Consider the following 19,014-nt stretch of genomic DNA (forward strand, 5'->3'; position numbering starts at 1 on the left):
ATATAACAAGTCTGTAGGAGGCAGAGGACTGTTCTGGGGGTTTTTTTGCCTCTTGAACACTGCTGCCAGCAGTGCGCTCAGCACGTTTCCCACTAGCTGAACCACCTCAATTACCTCCAGCCCTCATCTCAGGATTTTTTTCAATGATCCACAAGGTAGTGGTCTCTGCTAACACACTACAGTGCCGGGGAATTCCTCCTGTCCAACCAGATCCCCCATCAGAGCAAGAGTTAGTGGCTGGGGACCTTTTTTTTTAAGAAAGAATAGAGGCTCTGAACCCAGCTGCCTGTGAGAAGCACTATCACAAATGTTTAATGTGAATGTTAATATGAAGAATTCCAAAACCCCAGCAACAACTGATTTATCTCACACAAAAACACACCCAGGTAAATGTGACGTTATTCTGCCAGTGACAAGCCAGGGAAGTAAGGATCATGCATCTGCAAAGTAAACTGAATGTCTGACTTGATCAAAGAAACCTACAGAAAGTATACTTGCAGCTTCAGGTACGAGAAAAGCCAGAGGGTACTGGTTTTGAGGCAATTAATAACCCTGTATGATTCAGTGTATTTGAAACCCTGTTATTTAAGTTTAAAACAGATTGTGATCTCCCATTTAAAACAAATGTTGGTGTTAAATCAAGTTGCTCACTGCAAACAGAAAGGGAATTGCCAGGACTGCTCCGAAAACACTCCTATTTATTTGCATGGGGTCTTCACAGATCTGCAACACTGCACGCAGCAGCCCAAAGAAAACATGAATTTACGCAGTCAGTGGGGAAAATACCATCCCTTGCCAGGGACATTAGTTCAACGCGCTGAACGAGGCTGTGCAAAGGACAGAGTTGCTCGATTCGGGCCTTTTAAGACAAGCGTTAGGGAAGGAGAGGGAGCAGGAGGCCGGCTGGCTCAGGGAGACCTGGCAGCATGGCGTCTCTCCTCCACAGCCTCTTTCAGCGTGGGAAATGGCCAGGAAACGGCTGTTTTCATGAGAACCGAAATGCTGGAGACCACTTCAGACCTCTGGCCATCGCCCCGGATAACAAACTCAGCTGAGCCAAACGTCGAGTTTTAACTTAACGGGGGCTCTCAGATGCCCCCACTCTCTGCACGCCGGAGGCCATCTCCTGATGGATTTTAGGCTGTCTGAAAGGATGGCAAGGCAGAACGGGGAGCACGACTCCCATCACCTGAGAAGCTCCAAACAACAAAGGTTTTCTTCCATTTCCAGCAGGAGCATGCAGAGAAATGGGCTTCACAACACATGGGAAGACAAAGATCACACGACAAAGGTCCCGGACACACGTTGGCTTTGTTTGCAGGAGGGTGCTGCAGGGCAGCAGCCCCATGGCCAGCTCTTCTCTCCATCCTTGCATGGGAGATAAGCAGCCAGGCTGCAGCAGAGAGGTCCCCCGCACTCCCTGGATGCCACGGTGGGCTTCCTCGTAATGCTCGGCTGCGCAATCCCTTATGCCTCGTGTGCCCGTTCGCCAGGGTCAGGGCTGCGTCCGTACCTCTGTGCAGTCAGCTGCTGGGCTGCCCTGCCCCAGCACGCTCAAACTGGCTTATACTGGGGATCGTGGGTAAAACTTGATTATTTTGCTCTGTAACTGCTCTTTATACATTGCTGAAGTTCTTATTTTCCTCCAAAGAGGAATTCTGTACATTCGAGGAAATTAGCTGGCTGCTCTGCTGTGTAGCAGGAGCGCTGTGCAGCTTCACTCCATATTTCTCCCGCTGGTCTGTGGGTAGTGGGTCGGTCAGTCTGAGGCTCCCTGCCTCCCTTCAGATACTTCGTGTGTGGTGTGGGATCCCGAGAAGATGCCTCCCTGGGCAGGAGGGCTGAGTCCTCAGGAGGGACAGACCACACCAGCCACCCAGGGTCTCCTGTCCTCTGCGGGCTCCCGATGGAGGGGCAGATGTCCCTGCGAGCAGGGGACAGCAGAGCAGAGCATGGCCAGCAATGCGCCCTGCCCCGACGTGCCCTGATCCTCCTCCCGCTGTGGCATCTAGGAGGACACAAGATGGGCAAAATACCGGTGGTACTGCTCTCAGTGGGTCTGGGCAGGACATTATAAGGGCACGTGGATCACGCTGAACAAAAAGCCTCGGAGCTTCGCCATCCTGTGAAAAATCTTTTAGTGGCTGCAATGAGCCAACTCTAGACTGAAAGAAAACAAATATCACTGAAACAGCAATGCAGCAATCTTTCTCTTCCACTCTGTACTCTAGTACGCTTGAAATAATCTGCAATAAGCCACATTTCAGGAGGGGAAGCACAGGGTAAAAGCCTAATTGGAGAGGAGAGATTTATTTCATCCCTGTGCTCCATCATCTTGAAAACTTCAGTGACTCCATTGTGAAAACGTGGTGCTTCTTTCTGCTGCGTAAACTGAGACAGCAGACAAAGGAAAGGGAAGAACAGAACTAACAATGGCTTAAAAATGTTAATTATTCTCTCGCAACACTGCTCAACAAAAGACTCTCTTAAGGCATAGCATGGGGCTCTTAAAGTAGTCACCATCTCACTCTTCTGACACAGCATGAGTCAACACAAAGAATTCAGCAACGAGCTCAAAACCGGCTTAACTTTTGTAACGTGGCCTGCGTGTACTTTGATAAAGAACTATGAAGCAACCGAACGGAAATCTGTAAGGATGTACATCTGGAAATGCTTTACTTCTGGCACATCTTAAGCCGTGTTATATAAATATTTTTTGTGGCACGAACAGGCTGCCCAGTGAAACACAAAATGCTTTCTGTAAGCCAGGTATTCGCTGCAATTCCTTGCACACGCATCCTGGGCCAAATTCGGAAATCGTTTACAGTGATGTAAATCTGAAACTATTTCTCAGAATTTCCTCTGGAATAAATCATCGATGTAATAGATTTTTCCCCAGGTTTGCAAAATGCTTTAGAATACATATTGAAAAGAAGCCTAAATTCATTTACTCTGGATTAGCCGCAGGGTCACAGGGCAAAAGCAGAGCAATTGCAGAGCAGCGTTGCAGCACGGACCTCGCTGTGGTTCCTGTTGGCTGCTGGGGGTCAGACCTTTCCCTTGTGCTCACAGCACAGAAATTCCTCAGTTCCGATAAAGCATTCAGACATTGCTGTCACATGATGCATAAAACTTAATATAAAATATAATACAGGATGCTGACACTGCATTTATATCAACAGATTTCAAAATATTTTAAATTAAAAGTGCTATGCTTATTGAAACAACAACACACCCATAATGTTACTTCCTACACTACTGGCAGAGGAATAATATTGACATCTACAATAATTTTGTCAAATCATTCATGATATTTGAAGTTCTATTAGCAACGGGAAGAACTTCTGCAACAAAAATTTCAGATTACTGCAGAAGCTTAGTCTGTCAAGCAAAGTAAGGACTAGATTATGCTGGGAATGCTCTGGCTAGATTTTTTGGGAATGTACAAGCTAAGGGAAACCTTCCTTACGGCAGGCCTAGGTCTTGCTCCCAGAAAACTCAATGGGACTTTTCTCAGTAAACTGAATGGAAATTGCACTAGAAACAAAGTCACATTCTGTATTAATAAGCAAAACCAAATCTGAGAACATAAATCATCAGCATACTGCGGAGACCAAGACTGAATATGGAAGTCTCTTACCATTTCAGATGCGTTACATCTGCCTGACTGTCTTCAGCCTCCGAAGGCTATTAGGCAATCTGCAGCTCCTGGAGTTTCCAAACTTCAATTCACTGCTTAACTCATTAAATCAGTGAAGAGCAGTATCTCATTTTCCAGCTCTGCTATTTTGGGAACTCAAAGATCTCTTACTGTCATGGAGTGATGAAAGTTCCCAAAACAGGCCAAATGCTAGCATCTGAGCAGTAGTAGGATTATGCAACAGATGTGCTGGAGACTAATCACATTTCTAGGGTGCTGGACATGTTTTGTAGACTTTGTGTGCATGATGTACTCCATCTAATCCTACCCATGAAGGCATGCTCTTCCTTAAGCTCTTTATTCACCCCAAATTCTTTTACACTCCACCGGTTCCGACTTTCGACTAGTAGATCTTGGCGCGGGCTCAAGTTAAGCCAGTATTGAACACAAAAGCTGTTCTAATGCCTTCGGATGAGTCAGGCTAGGATTTCATTAGCAGCTAAAATACTTAGTGCAAGCTCCACTGTGTCTAAGTAAAACTGGCCCATAAGCTGGGTCTCAAATGTGGGGATCCCCTACTTTTCTTACAAGCCGCAGCAGGAGTTCCCACTTCAACGCAACATTATCTTGGGGGTTCGGAAGGTGTTTCTAACAAAACTCCTGTTTTTAAATCAGGCGTAACCTTAGTAAATTAATCTTATTCAGTCAGACATCTTCATGCGTACCATATTCTGAGAGAGACTATTTTAAAATCATGTTTGACAATTCATTTCATCCAATTGAGCTGGATGGAGATGTTTAGGAATAAGCAGATATTTGTTTTACAGTCCTACAGCGTCCTTTTCCAAGAAGCCTGATTAATAGCTTTGAAATAGCATTTGCTGAAATCCTGGAGACAGTAAACAGCTTTGAAAAGAGTAATCTTTTAAACTGATGAGGGTAACTAATGGTGCATGTGCAAACGATCATTTCCATAAAATCCAAGCCTGCGTTTAACTAGGTGAATTTCCAAGTGGCTGCCAAACAGTCCACAGTGGCAGCTAAATTGAATCTAGAATTTGAAACTGCGAGCAGGAAAAAATCCATATGTAGCATCACTAGTTTTCATCACGTTGGGAACAATCCACAGGAAGCATGTAGGAAGGGATGGAGAACAAGCCTGGAGACCTTTCAAAGCACAGTACAAAACAACACTGTGGAGGTTGAAAATATAATGGCTGGTGAACATTTTTCAACATCCCCATAAGCTGAGTGCGTCATATAAAAGGGAGGTCAGAGGCACGCGCTATGGATCATCGTATGGCCATCCAGGAGAGGAGGACTTAGCAAGGCAATAAGTGCAAAAGCTCAGAAGACGACAGAGCTAAGGCAAAGAAGGGGAAGGGGCAGGGAAAGGGGTTTTGTTTTTCATGATTTGAGCGCAGCAGAGACTTGCTGTAGCTATTGTAAAGGCCTTTGTACAGCTGTTCTAGAAGTCAGGGCAAAGTTCTTCTACTATTTTTTTTTCTGAGGAAAAAAAAAAGCTTACCTTTTGGTGTGGAAATGTAGACTGGATCATGGCAGTTTCAAAACTGTGTGTCCCCTTGAGCTGTGTCTTCTCCCACAGGGCCTTAAGGACTTGCACAGAATTACTGTGTATGGACAAAGGTTCTGCAAACAAGCTCTGAAGAAAATGTTGAAAACAGGATTTCAAGGACTTTTTACTTGGCCATTAACAAAGAGCATCTTGTTCTTACAGTGGGACAGCCATGCAAATGACCAGCGATTAGTTCATTCCTTTGTAAGGAGTTATGATGGATCAATAAGCACACAATTAGATAAATCTTCAAGTATTTCATTTCCTTTGGGGCTTTTTTTATTGTACATTACAGGTCTTTACGGTCTGTGGCTCACCAAAGATTATCTATTAACTACCACTAGGCATAGCGAGTTGCGTGTCATTTTGGTATTGAAATGCTAGTTTATCAAAATGTTAGCAGCCCTGGCCTCTGTGAACCAGGCATAGATCTCAGTGACACGCATCTTTTTGGAAAAGACAGGTCATTTGCCAGTTAATGCGAAGAGATGCTTAGCACCGCTGCAGGTTTGTATATGTTTATTTGGACCTGACTGCAGCTCTCGCTCCTTGTGCGGGGAAGAGTAACAGCGCAATGTCTGCGACTGCACTGGACAGACAGCGGGATGAAATGCAAGAGGAAAAACTCCACAGAACACATTCCACACAGATTTTGCTGGCAGAGTACAGGAATTTTCATCCCCTGAACATTCACAAAACAAGACGAAACCTGTGTTGGGTTGGGCGCTCTCACCTCCAAAGCTCCCTATTTGAAAGGACAGCAAGGATACAACCTTATGCTGCCTTGAATTGTTCTAGTATTTCAACAGTGTTAAGTACTTCATTGTATAAACTGCACACAAAGCCAACGTAACAAGAACACGACTGCACTGAGAGAGCTTAGCGTTTCTGCCTCTACTATATCTGCCACATGATCTTGTAATTAAAAAATGCATTTGCATGCAGGAGCCAAGCTAAGAGTACACAAACAAATCTGATTTTCCGTATTTCAAGTATTTGATTTTGCAATACGAACAATGTCCTTTTAATGTAGGTTTCCTGGATGGACATTCCTTCTTCTCTTTCTAAGCAGAAACCCAACAATCCTAATCGCACTGTCTGGCATCCAACTGACACACTTCAGTGAGACTCAAACCAGGAATTTTTATTGTGGCTGAGGCAATGCATTTTTTCCAGCTAAGCTGTCAGAAACAGCCGGATCATTTTGTCCAAATTAGAAGGGAGAAGGAGGCAGGTCCAGGCAGCCACCTGGCAGGAGAAAATGGCAGCCCAATTAGTTTGCGTTTGGCAAATTTATGAGCGACTCTAGGGAAGGTGTTAGAAGGGGACGCGTCAGGCAGCCCCTTGCTCGCTGGTGCTACCACAGCGGCGTGACACTGGCCCACCTGATGAGGGAAATTAAACCATAAATCATATAGCACTAGAGGATGATTTTAATGAATGAACCTGTGAAACTCAACATCCTGTCTATCACGTAACCTCTCTAACATCACCCCTTATTCTAATTTTGTTCCTTTTGTTAATCATCACTTAACTGTAAGACAATTTCTCAGCTCTCCGCTGACATACGCTTCTCTTCCTACTGCCCTACACTATAATTTGCCGTTTCACAACTTCCATCCAAGGGTTTCGAAACAGGATATAATTATTCACTAATATTTTAAAAATTAAATAGAAAGCAGGGTCATTAAATTCATACACCTGAGAGAAAAAGGCTCCCTTCTCGCTTTTCCTTTTGCAGAATGCAATGTCAAACAGAATATGGAGCGACTGGCAAAAAGAGGAATAAAAATACGGTAACTGGTATTGAAATCTTCAGAAACCGTATATTAGCCGCCTGTCTGTGAATCTATGACAGATCTGCTGAAAACTACATTTTTATCACCAGCCTTTCATTTAACTCATTATTAACACACTATAAATATATTTTATGTCAAATTTATCTCTTGTACAATTTCACAGGCTTAAATAACACTAAGGGCTGAATTTAGTGCCCTGTATTTAATTTAATAATATTTATATATCCAGTACTTAAAAGCTTTACGATTTCGAACAAAAGAAAAACATAAATTATCTGACGTTAAACACCATCCTGATGCACAGCAGGCTTGAACACTCGCTGCAACACAAGAGGAACCTTTTTTTTTCCCTCCATAAAAAAGCACATTAAGTGCTGCGTTTACAGCATGTTTGCAAAGACACAAACTAAACCGCATTGCTTCGAGCCCGGCCCCGGCAGCGCGGGGGATTCTGCTGGGAGCTCCTTGGCACGGGAGCCTGGGGCCAGGGGTAGCACTAGCACCGCTGGGGCAAACTGGCAAGACTGTAGGGAATCAAAGCAAAGCTTTGGAAAGAGCAGCTGCAGTGGGACAAATGCAATTAGCCAGCCCGGGGAGGGGAAGGCCACGGGAAACGGGGGGACCAGCGTTTGGGGGCAGCGGCCGAAGGAAGCAGGACCCAGCAGGGGCACGCGGGGATGGGGAAGGGGGGCAATGGGCACCCGAGTGCAGAGGAATGGCGAAGGAAAGTAATATCCCCCCTGTGAGCTGGGAACTGCGCGAAGCTCCGTAGTCCTGATAAAAGATGGAACTGGTAGGGCCAAATTCAGAGTAATCTGGGAAGGGGTTAAGGGGAGAGGTTTTTCCAATGAAAAATATATCACGAAAAGGCTAGGCACCAGGGATTAAAGGTGGATCAGTGATTAAATTGTCAGTGCAACTGATTCAAACCATGAACCACAGACAGAGCAGAGGTCATTGTGTTAAAATCCAGCGGCAGGGGCGGCGAAGGCTGCGCAGCGGGGAGTGAGGCGTGCCAGCTCTGCCACCCATCTCCTCTGCTTCTGCTCCTCCTTTCTCGTTTTTGTGCGTTTTAGTATTTTTGTCCATATTTTTCAACATCTGTTTTCCTCTCATTAGGAATAAAACGATACATTTGTAATAGAATTCATTTATTCGCTCTAGGCCCTGTTAAAATTCAACCTCTTTCTTCAGGTTTTCATTTACAGAGTAATTGACCTCCTTTATTTTCAACTTTTCATATTGTCTTCTCACCCCTGTTTCTGCCTCTGCTCTTCTTTGCTCTGCTCTGTCCCTGTCCTCTCCTTCCCTGACCACCTCACAGCTTGGCTCTTGATCATCGTCGTTCCTCATCTACAGCAAAGCCCCCCTCCCCACAGACAGCTCACATGGAGACCCCCTTCTTGTACTGAAGCACCCAAATATTCCTACTGACCTGCATTTTTGAAAAACACTTTTTGCATTTATTTCTAGGAGCAAACACAGGGAAGAGTGATTTGAGCTGTTAAATTCACAGCATAACTTGCCGTGCATGTTTGAAATTTCAGATAAATCCTTTGTATTTCTAAGGTTGCATTAGGGTGGGATGAACTGTGGTGAACGGCTCTGCGTAGGTTAAGGAACTGAACCTTACTATTTTAAACACAAAAGCCATCTGTTTCATCTTGAAGTGTGAATGTAGGGTTTTCTCTTACCATTTCATACTATTTGTAACCTATTAGGAAATCCCACATATGTCCAAATACTGGGCTGTATTTGGAAACGGTATTAAACGTGAGAAAATAGCTTTAGGGTTGGTAGGAGAACAGCACTGATCAGATTTGCAAATCCTGCTTAGTTAATACTTCTGCAGTAAAAAATGCCAGTGGGTGCTGCACCTCTAGCCACCACCTGCAGCCTCGGGGTTGATTCTGGTCCCCTACAAATCCACTGCAATGCTCCTGCCCGTTTGCAAGGCACCTGGGACCTACTGGAAGTTTTGCCTGAATAAGGACAATAAGGTTTGGTCCCACTTTTTTTATCCCCATACTTTGGAATCTCTCCAGGCAGTTTGAATTTGTTGTATTTAATAGAAATATAAAAATTTATAAACTCCAAAATCACTTCAACCTACTATAATGACTTTCTGAGAAATCACATGGGTCACAAAGCACTGTGGGTTAGAAGCGTATTTAGAGAGATTAACCATTAAAACATTTTTTCCAAGTGCAAAGTTAACAATAGAGAGGTGACACTGATTTGTATTGCACGTACCTGCTGAAAGAGGAACATGATATGGATCCACAGCGGAGGCTGCCGGCTGATGAGGGTAAAACTGGATTTACTGTACAGGCAGTAATGGCCCTTCAGAGGACAGCTGAAGAACAGCTTTGCTACACAACTTCTGACAGTATCTAGAAATAAATATACAGAATATTAAAATCAACTAGATATTTAGACTGGATATTAGGAAATTTTACTTCACTGAAGGGGTTGTCCAGCATTGGAACAGGCTGCCCAGGGCAGTGGTGGAGTCCCCATCCCTGGAGGTATTTAAAAGCCGTTTGGATGAGGTGCTCAGGGACATGGTGTAGTGGTGGGCTTGGCAGGGTTAGGTTTACGGTTGGACTTGATGATCTTAAAGGTCTTTTCCAACCTATACGGTTCTGTGATTCTGTGAAAAGATCGAAACCTAACTGTCCATTACCAGTGTACGTGCAATCAAGCAGCGCGTGGGCATACATTTCCACTACGGGGGTATCTCAGCCTGGGTCAACTCCTGTGGCATTCAGAAGGGCATTGCTGTGTCTGTGCCCTTACATTAAACACAAGCCATCTGAAAGTCCTAGAGAAATTTAGTCTCCAGTGCTTTAAATCTTACGTAGTAATCGTTTACTCCCAAATGCAAAAGGTGCAAGACAGTGCACTGTCAGGCTGTTTATCGTCTTTGTGCTTTCTCACGCATTCAGTATCGTCGTTTAGCTTATTAAACCAGACAGATCTGTCAAAACTGTGCATCACTTCTTCTTATTTAAAGAGTTTGTTGGAAAAAATATCCCATATTAGGAAACAGCCATATGGGGCCCTGACATCTGTGGGATCCTTGCCGAGACTTTGCGCAGTTGAAAGCTGGTGTCTGTAGGGATGGAGGAGTGCAGCGCCCAGCTCCCAGCCAGGAACGGGCTCATTCAGCCGCTGGTAAAAGCCACAGTACTTCCCCTCTTTGCAGTGGATCCTCCAGGAGCCAAAAGATGCATAAATTGATTTACAACACTACTGTGCATGTAGCATGTTTGCTGTACAGGCCATCTTATACATTCATCATCAGAAATACTACAGTTTCAAAGAAGAGCGTTAGTGAGTATTCACTGAGCCCTGCGACACAGCGGGGAGCCGACGTGCCGGGTCCTGCCCCGCACCACGAGGCCTCCCCGCCGCAGCCCCTCTCCCCGTCCACCCAGGAGCCCCAGCCCAAACTCAGGTCTGCCTGAACCTGCCCGTGCAGAGATGCTCTGCCTACAGCCTGGCTTCTGGGAGCTCCAAGTCCTACAAACCGCCCTTCTTATCAAGCATATATACTACAAGTCTCCTGGTCATACCTGATTTTTACACACTAAGCCAGGGAGCTGCAGCTTTTGCAGCCATGCTTTTTGTGCCTCTGAGAGGCACAACACACAAGGGACAGGAGTCATTGCTGCTGCCATACTGCAAGGGACAAGGTGACACAGTGAGTTGTTCAAATCCGCAAGCCAGTGTGAGGGCAGCCGCTGGCAGAGCCCGCGGGCCACAACTGCCAGCACGGCCACAGACTTTGCAGCAAAACCGCACACGGAGAAGGAAAGGGCGTGGAGCTCCAGGTCCAACCGGACAAGAGACTGCAAATGCATTCAGAGTTACACACCAGGAAAAGTTGGATATGTATGTTCATGGCTGTGACTCAGTGTCACTCCCAGTCCCAGCTCCGGTCCACACAGACAAAGCGTCTCCAATTTTCACTGCTCTGTCAAACACCGACCATTTATGCCATCTGTGATCATGTCGTCTGTTGGTAAAAATCCTGCAGTGGTTACATGCAATCTGAAGGTGTCCTTTGGGATCAACAGTGCAGTACAAAAGCTATAAGCTATGTAATGTTATCTGACTCTGAACTGGTTTTAACTGGAAATGAAGCCCTTGAGATGCATGATTCTGTTTTTGCAAAATATTGACCTTGAACCCTCATTTTCTGTCTTTGGATGACTACTCATAATGATAACAGCATGTTAGGCATAACCCAATCAGACTTCTGTATTAACTTAAAATAGCGGTATCATTTTATAGCCCCTTTGAACAGGAAAAAGCGGCTATCCAAGGCATGGAAAACAAAAGACGGAGATCCCTAGACGATGACCTTGATGCAAACACTGGAGAGAACTGCACCCTCTTCACCCAGCTGGAGAGTTGAACTTGGAAGGGGAGGGGAACAACCAGTCCCACCAGCTGCTGCTGCTGCACTTGTTTCCTAGCTAAAGGCAGAAATGACAGACGGACAGACAAGCCTCCCTGCGGTGGCTGGTGAGCCCGCTAGATTGATCCATGCACAAGCCACCGTTGCTCACCTCTCCTGTAGTCCTGTCCGGCCAGCACCTGCTGAGTCAAAGCCAAAGCATTTTCGAGGAGAACAGAGAGCAGCCTAGGCTCCTGCGGAGTCGGCCAGCCAGGTCTCACCGTGCAGCGTCCACAAAATGAATCACACAGTTGAGAAGGCTGACACGGGCCAGCTGTGCAGGGAGCATTACTCAGAGTCTCGTGCTATCCTGTTGAGTCACCGTGCAGTGAAGGTGTAGGAATAAAATGCTGTAAGAAAATAGCCTATCTGGAAAAAACGAGTTGTAACTTTTTAGAAAATATGGCTAACGGGAAGCAGTTTAAATAGCACAGCCTTCTGGAGCTACTGACAATGAGAGCCAGCAACAAGGAAGACTGGTATCAGAAGGCAGCCTTTCTGTCCCACAACAGACCATCTTGAAATATTTGGGTTTTTTAACATTTTTCATCTAAGCAAGATGTGAAAGCATAGGGGAGAAATGGAATAAATTCTGTATTTCACATAAAAACACCACATACGAGGAATGAGTGTACCAGAGGTACAAAAGGATGGGTCCCTTGAGCAAAAGTATCAATGGATCACATTGTCACTAAAAATGCAGAAAATTCAAAACTGGGATATTGGAACCTGCCAAAGATGCTACAGAGAGGCCAGATGGCTGTTCGGCTGGGGGAAAAAACTTCAGAAGCTAGCAAGTGGAAACCACTTTATTATCCTTTCACAAAGCTTTTTGAATTTGCCAAGAAAAGGAAGTCACCAGTGTCAAGCTGGGACCGCAGAGCTCATTGAGACTCCACTGTAGCACAAGAGAAGATATCTGAGATATAAAGGCACGGGAAGATTAAAGTTAGACTCCACAAAAACCAGCAGAGTCACTACGCATACTGTGGTGAAACACACACAAGCCAAGACAATGCATAATATTTGGAAGTGAACACAAGAACCCGACCAGATTGTACCGACTGTAGAGAAAAGGATGATAACAGCATTCCTTCCTCAGAGGATCACTTACATGGTATAATCAGCAACATTACAGCAGATGAAGCTTGGATTATCTGGAAACCAACGGGGTGTTCATTAATCTTTAATCATAGGCAGGTGCATAAGCCAATACAGGGCCAGAAGGAGAAAGCAGAAGAAAAGCCACAGGCACCAGGAGGTCAGAGGGTCGGACCAGGCGGTGAGCTTCCTCCCAGACAGGGAGTTCATGAACCAAGTCAAAATGATGTTGAGCGGAACAGGACTACAAACGTCATCCGCATCACTCCCCTCCAAAGGGGAAGTGACCAACAGGAGGAAGGACCTAGACCAGCCCCGGTTCTCCTAAACCACGGGTGAGCCAACAAGAAAACCCATCCGTATTTGTCTCTAGAGAGTGCATTTAGCAGAGGACAACTTTGAAGATATTTCCTTTGCTCTGAGACAGCGATGGAAAGAGGAGCTGAAGTGGGGCCACTGCTCTTGGCTTCACTGAACATACCAAAAAAAGCGGCAGACTCATTGACGTTAGGAAATACAGCACTCCTTCCTCTTACGTAGGCCTGAAAAAAGGAATATGTTACAGGAGAACGTTGCCTTGAGGAAGGGAAGAATCCGCATGAAGTGGTAGCTTGATGCCAAGCACTGGACATTTGTAGGCTGCTCTTTGAAGAAGACAATATTGATTTGTGAACATGGACTAAACCCTGTGGAAAGTGGAAGTGCTGTTTGGGTCATGTCAATCGCCCGAGCACAAACATACTCCAAGATCTAAATACTCTTAAGATTCTACAATAATAGAAGCGTGCGTGTGACTGTAAGCTTTCAGCAGTAGAAAGCCAGGGCTTAAAGTTAAACCAACAAAGATGCAAATGCTGCTAAACTGAGATAACAGTTCTGAAAAGAAAACTAACTTAGCTGCAGATCACAGATACATCGTGCCCATAAGTAACACACTCACCTTAGCAGGAAAAAGATGGGGCATAAAATCTACTACTCTTGGATTAGCGGCTATGGGGAAAATTTGAGTTTAACCTAACTACCCAAACCTACTGGTTCATACCCAAACCTGTCAGTGTTCATGTTCAATATAAAGAAGGAGTCTGAGAAACTGAAGGGGTTAATTAGAGCGACCCTAAGTCCTGGGACATATTAAAGTACAAAACTAAATTATGTTTCCAAGGAAGTTGCTGACAGAATGCTCTTCCAACAGCATGGTCCAGACTAAAGACCCCTGGTTTATGCATCACAGATGCTAACAAAACCTTAACTTCAATACCTTCAACCAAAAGTAGAGGCTTGGCCTTGGTCCATGTGTGTGAAAAGTTCAATGCTTCATTATGGGAAATCACTTTTAGCTAAAAGTGACCATAAGCTATGTACTGCCACTGCGAAAAGGAGCTGGCAGTCAATGCCTTCCTCTTCAGTGAGTACGGCAGTTATTTTTCCAGTTACAAATGTATGGATTGACGAGAAACCTGAGAGGAGTTTAAAGGCTGCAGGCAAACATTGGAGTGCATTAAACAACCGTGCAAGGCAGCAGAGTCCAGAGCTAGGATTCTTGTCACCCACAGTAAGTCCACATCAAGCTGATTAAATCCCACCTGGGCAGTCTCCCACAGAAGTCATTGCAGCTGCGAGCAGAAGGTGCCAGAGCTCCAGGATACCAGCCCCTGGTTAGCAATTAAGAAAGGGTGCCCAGTGCTAGGTGGGATTGTGTTTGATGGGACTGTGAAGGAGGTTCCCAAACACTGCAGAACAAAAAAATTGCAAGGGATATATGGAGAGACACGAAAACCGAACAAATTGCTTAGCAAGATATTGTGGATGACACTGAGAAAAATACTGAGGCTGATAATACATGCCAAAATAAATGTCAGCTGGAGCACTGGAGTCCATGCTGGCTGAACAAAAAGTTAGTTCCTGGAAAAAAGCAGCATTCATTTGTCAATACCAACTGAAAAAAGCCTCCTACTCAGACAATCTTCAAACCTTTGGTATGAAATGAGCGATTACTCATAGCTATTTCTACTACATTTGATACGCTGAATTTGGCAGTGTCTGATAACAAGCCAGTTTACTACGTGTGCTTTTCAATAGTTTGCCATGAACTAGCAGTTTCAACATATAACAGCTAATCTCAGCTATCCCAAAGTCAGTGGAAAGCGGTATTTAAATAGTAAACCTATTCTGATGAAGACTAAGATGACCCTGATCCATATCTAGCACTGTTACACTTTATTTCACTCAAGTGCAAACCAACATGCCAGTACCATGGGAATTCATTTTTATGGTCATGGGAGCCCTGTAAATAGATAGGCAAGGCAAAATTAGTTTCTTGTCATCATCTGGGAACATGAAGCCGCCCAGAATGAAGCTGGGCACATTTTCAGGAAAACGATGTGTCAGAAAAATATCGACATTGTGCCATTTCATAAAATGTTTAAAATGGAAAAAACCTGATCATCTTAATTAATAGCATTGTCAGAGACTGACCCACAGCATGTGAGACTGGCACACTGGACGTACACACACTGCAGAATAACCAGTGGCCCGCTGTGTCGCTAACTCCCGCACAGAGACAGACCTCTAACTAAAAATACGAATTATAATAGTCACGTAGGCTGAGTAGTAGTCTTCCAAAATTTGACAGCACCCACTGAAGGTGAAGGGGCAGCTGAAAGCACTGCCTTCCTGCAGTACTGCCCGCTGGAGCACTTCCCACCCAGGAACGTACACGTCTGCTCACAAGTAACCAAGCGCTCAAGTGTCTGACCAAAGTTTTGAGATATCTTTAACCACTGCAGCTTTCTCTTTCTAGCATTGCGAATAATAAAATACGTTTAAACTTTTATTCAAATGTAACCGTGGCAGTAGAGTTCTCTTGTGCTACATCCCATATTAAAATATTGCAGATCTTGCAAATATTATTCAACAGGTTATCAGAGTCTGTTGTGCTCAAAATATCCCCCAAAATGTCTGTATTACATATGGCAACCTTATCCTGACACCCAGCTGTTGTTAGACCCTAACTTTTGTATGCTACATTTTCATTTTTAAGAAGCCAAACCAAAGCATTGAATGTTTCTAGAAATGACACATTACTCTCTATAAGTATTTTCCCTCTCATGTAGCAATTTCGATTCAAAGTCTATGCACAGTATACCACTGTAGCAGAGTAATAACATTCACCATGGGTTTTGATATTTCTAGTATAAATATTGCACTTATTATATCATCTTATTCACGGATCCCAAAGAACCATTACTTAAACCTTAAAATGTCCATCACAGGAGGTCATTTTTGCTGTACCTTGTGGATAAGTTAGAAGTGTGGCAGGATCATTTAGGAGCAAAGCATGCGTGTGACACATCCGTGTTCATACTCGTGCTCAGACACACTCTAACCGAGAATGAAAAAGGTGCTTTTAAAATCATTGTAGTATTTACAAATTGCATGTACTTGTGTACTCAGTATGATATGCAGCTTAAGATGATACATTTTGGGCTTTCCTAAAAAACACGTACATAAATTGGCTGAGCTTTAGGTAAGCTCTGTTGCATACTTTTCCCAGTCCATCATTGCAATGTTATATAAAATACTATGAGTCAAATATCAACCTTGTGTAATCCCAATGGATTTCAGAGGAGTTAAAGCAGAGATCATACAACATAGCAAGACCTATTCACACCTGTGAAACGTGAAGGCAGTCATTTCTAGGGAAAAAACCTCCCTGCATTTGCACTTGGCAATGCACGGCGGCTGACAAAGGGGAATCTGATGAGTGAGCAGGGATCAGGTCTGTAGGTTTAGCTAGGAAAGGAAAAATTTTTTCTAAGAAGAAAAAAAATAAATCACTTGCAGGCTTGAGTTAGCAAAAAAGCTTTGAAGGTGAAAAGAAACCAGTCTCAGCCTACGAAGGTGGAGACAACTCAGTTCCCTGAATGTCTGTGTAATTCCCCGTGTGGAAACACGTAACCACTCACCCTGACTTTGCCTGGTAAGGAAAGATGAATTTAGCCCCAAAGAAACTTTCAGGATACCAGTAAGATACAACACACAGGAGATTCCTGTCAACAAAGCCTACTTGCTCTGCAACAGCTCCCCCAGCACACGGCACATCTTGGCGAATGCTGGTAATCCAATGTTGACTAAAGGTCCTTTTGATGTGATTTAAAGCAATGAAGTCCAAATTATGGCAAAGATGGATCTGCAACTCTTTAAAATAATTGGTCAAAAGTATGTAAGGGAGAGAGGAAGGAAAAAAATTAACTAATTTCCCTGTGGACATTAAGCCTATTACCTTGGTCACATTTAAGCTACACATTTACAGACTCTAGAACCAGTTTTGTACTTTAAAAACTACTGTCACTTCTAAGTGTGGAAAGCAAATTTGAAGCAGGGTGTTTATGCCAACTTCTATTTCACTGAGTAACCTGTCCCATCTGACCTAAATTAGGATGTATGGAAACGCCATTTCAACGACTAGATCTGTGACTCTAATAGCACTTCTATACTGCATGGGCTCATAGAGGCTTTGACTGTGGAAAAAGAAAAAGAAAAGAAAAAAACCCAGAGACAGACTTGTCTTAGCACTATTTAAGAGTACTAGCTCTTGGAGCTGGATGATGGATACAATCATTTTGCTTGGGCCGGGAAAATCCCTTGTACGTGCCAACACGTCAAAAGATACCGCACGAGGAAAGGGACAGTGATGATCAGGGACAAGACGATACGACACCAGGTCCGTCTTCATTGTGGCATTGACTTAGTATAGGCAGTCACGGGTAAATGCACACACCGCCTTGGTCTGAATGCCAGTCACCCCCATAGCCGTGCTGCTGCTGTATTACTTGCATGAAAAATGAGCTTCTCACACACCCATGAGCTGCTGTCGGCTGAGCCACACTCTGACTTTGAGAGAGAATTACAGCACATTTTGTACGTCTTCTCAGCATTCCCTTTGGTAACGGCAGAGAAACCAATTTCTCAGCACTTGGGATCTCAGCCTGTGCCCCCACACCCAGGTGGAAAGGTGGCTAGCCTGGATCTACCCCATACGCAGGGAGAGGCCAGTGAGCTCTGGTGCAAAGCAGGTTTATTAGGTGAGAAGTCTGTGTGTGTTGATGAGAGTTTTGTTTAGGCTAAGCACCAGCTCAGTTAACTCAGCAAAGGAGAAAAGTTCATAGCTCAGCCTCATCTCATTAGCAGCAAAGAAATACCTGCTGCTGCTGAGTATCTGGGGTAACACACGGAAGAGACTGAACAATTGCTTGTTTTATCCAGTTCCTATGAATTATCCCTACTGACGAGCACCTAAGAGCAAACCTAAGCCAAGACATTTTAGAGCTCTGTGCATCCCTCCATGCAAGCAGCTCCTCATCTCAGCCTCCCCCAGGCATCGTACTCGGCTGCGCCCGCGTCCTGCTCCCCTGCATCGCTGGCAGCAGCAGCCGGCGACGCTTGGGCTCATCTTCTCCATAAAGAAGGATTAGTTCTCCTCCTTCCTCAGCCTGGCTTTGGCTTGGCTTGGCTTGGCAGGAGAGTCCGAGGAACACAAGGAAAGGATTTTAAAACATGAAGAACGTGTGAAAGGCAATGCAAGGCACAAAACCCCACATAGTCACCAAATGCTGCAGATGGCAGAGACTGAGCAAGATCCCAAGGAAACACTCCTCCAGTCAAGAAACATTTCTCATCGCATCTGTTGGCAAGTCTCTAACTTCTAGCAAGAGAATAAGCAACAACTTGTTTTTCCTACAGGAAACAAGAGAATATATGTTGCAATTTTAAAGTTCACTACTAAGTGGTTGTGCCTGGGGAAAAAGAAAAAAATCTAAACAAAAGAATGTCAGTAGAGTTGTTAATTGTTGTTTATTCCAGCTTAACATGCTGGGATAAACCAGGAGGGATGTAGGCAAATAGGTACAGAGTCACTGGTTCTGGGAACAATTAATGCATTATTTGATTTATATTGGTAATCCTTTCCTATTAAATAAAATCTGTTAATAGGAGTAAAAGTATGCTCATAAAATTCCCAAATAGAATCAAACCCACCCATAAACATGAAACCAGAGAATAAGAAATTTATAGAACTTTTAAAATTTCAGTTTTAATCCTTTTTGAGCTTCTTCAGTTTCCTTTTCCTGATCTCTTGAGTTTGGATTACAAATAAGTATGCAAACAATAAATATGTTTATAGGAGAAAAGGGTAATTTCTAAAGCAATCAGCTTCAAGAAATGCCGATTTATATTTTTTTACCACTACTAGCTTTGCATGCATGCCACAAGTCAGTCCAATAGATGTCACCTCCAGTAAGTTACACAAAAATTAATGGAGAAGGCATGACTATAATGGGGTCTGGACAGCCACTACAACGCACTCAGTACACCGAGTCCAATCCTGAGTGGCAAAAGCCACATTTGAGAACATACAGATGAGCTTAACTTTATA

General features: G+C 44.2%; 1 protein-coding gene across 20 annotated transcripts in view; it reads right to left on the reverse strand.

Moving 5' to 3' along the window:
• Nucleotides 1-19,014, reverse strand: part of VEPH1 (ventricular zone expressed PH domain containing 1) — a 99,637-nt gene that overhangs the window by 18,288 nt on the left and 62,335 nt on the right. For all 20 annotated transcript variants that reach the window (XR_012776381.1, XR_012776380.1, XR_012776378.1 and 17 more), the window contains 2 exons: nucleotides 9,269-9,408; nucleotides 5,169-5,303 (listed from right to left, as the gene is read on the reverse strand). Coding sequence is in view for 7 of the 20 variants with exons in the window: in XM_075506782.1 (XP_075362897.1) it covers nucleotides 5,169-5,303; nucleotides 9,269-9,408 (275 nt within the window). In the remaining 13 variants the exon portion in view is untranslated. The remainder of the gene's footprint in view (nucleotides 1-5,168; nucleotides 5,304-9,268; nucleotides 9,409-19,014) is intronic.

Source organism: Mycteria americana, chromosome 7, assembly GCF_035582795.1.
Source record: "Mycteria americana isolate JAX WOST 10 ecotype Jacksonville Zoo and Gardens chromosome 7, USCA_MyAme_1.0, whole genome shotgun sequence".
Taxonomy (NCBI): Eukaryota; Metazoa; Chordata; class Aves; order Ciconiiformes; family Ciconiidae; genus Mycteria; species Mycteria americana.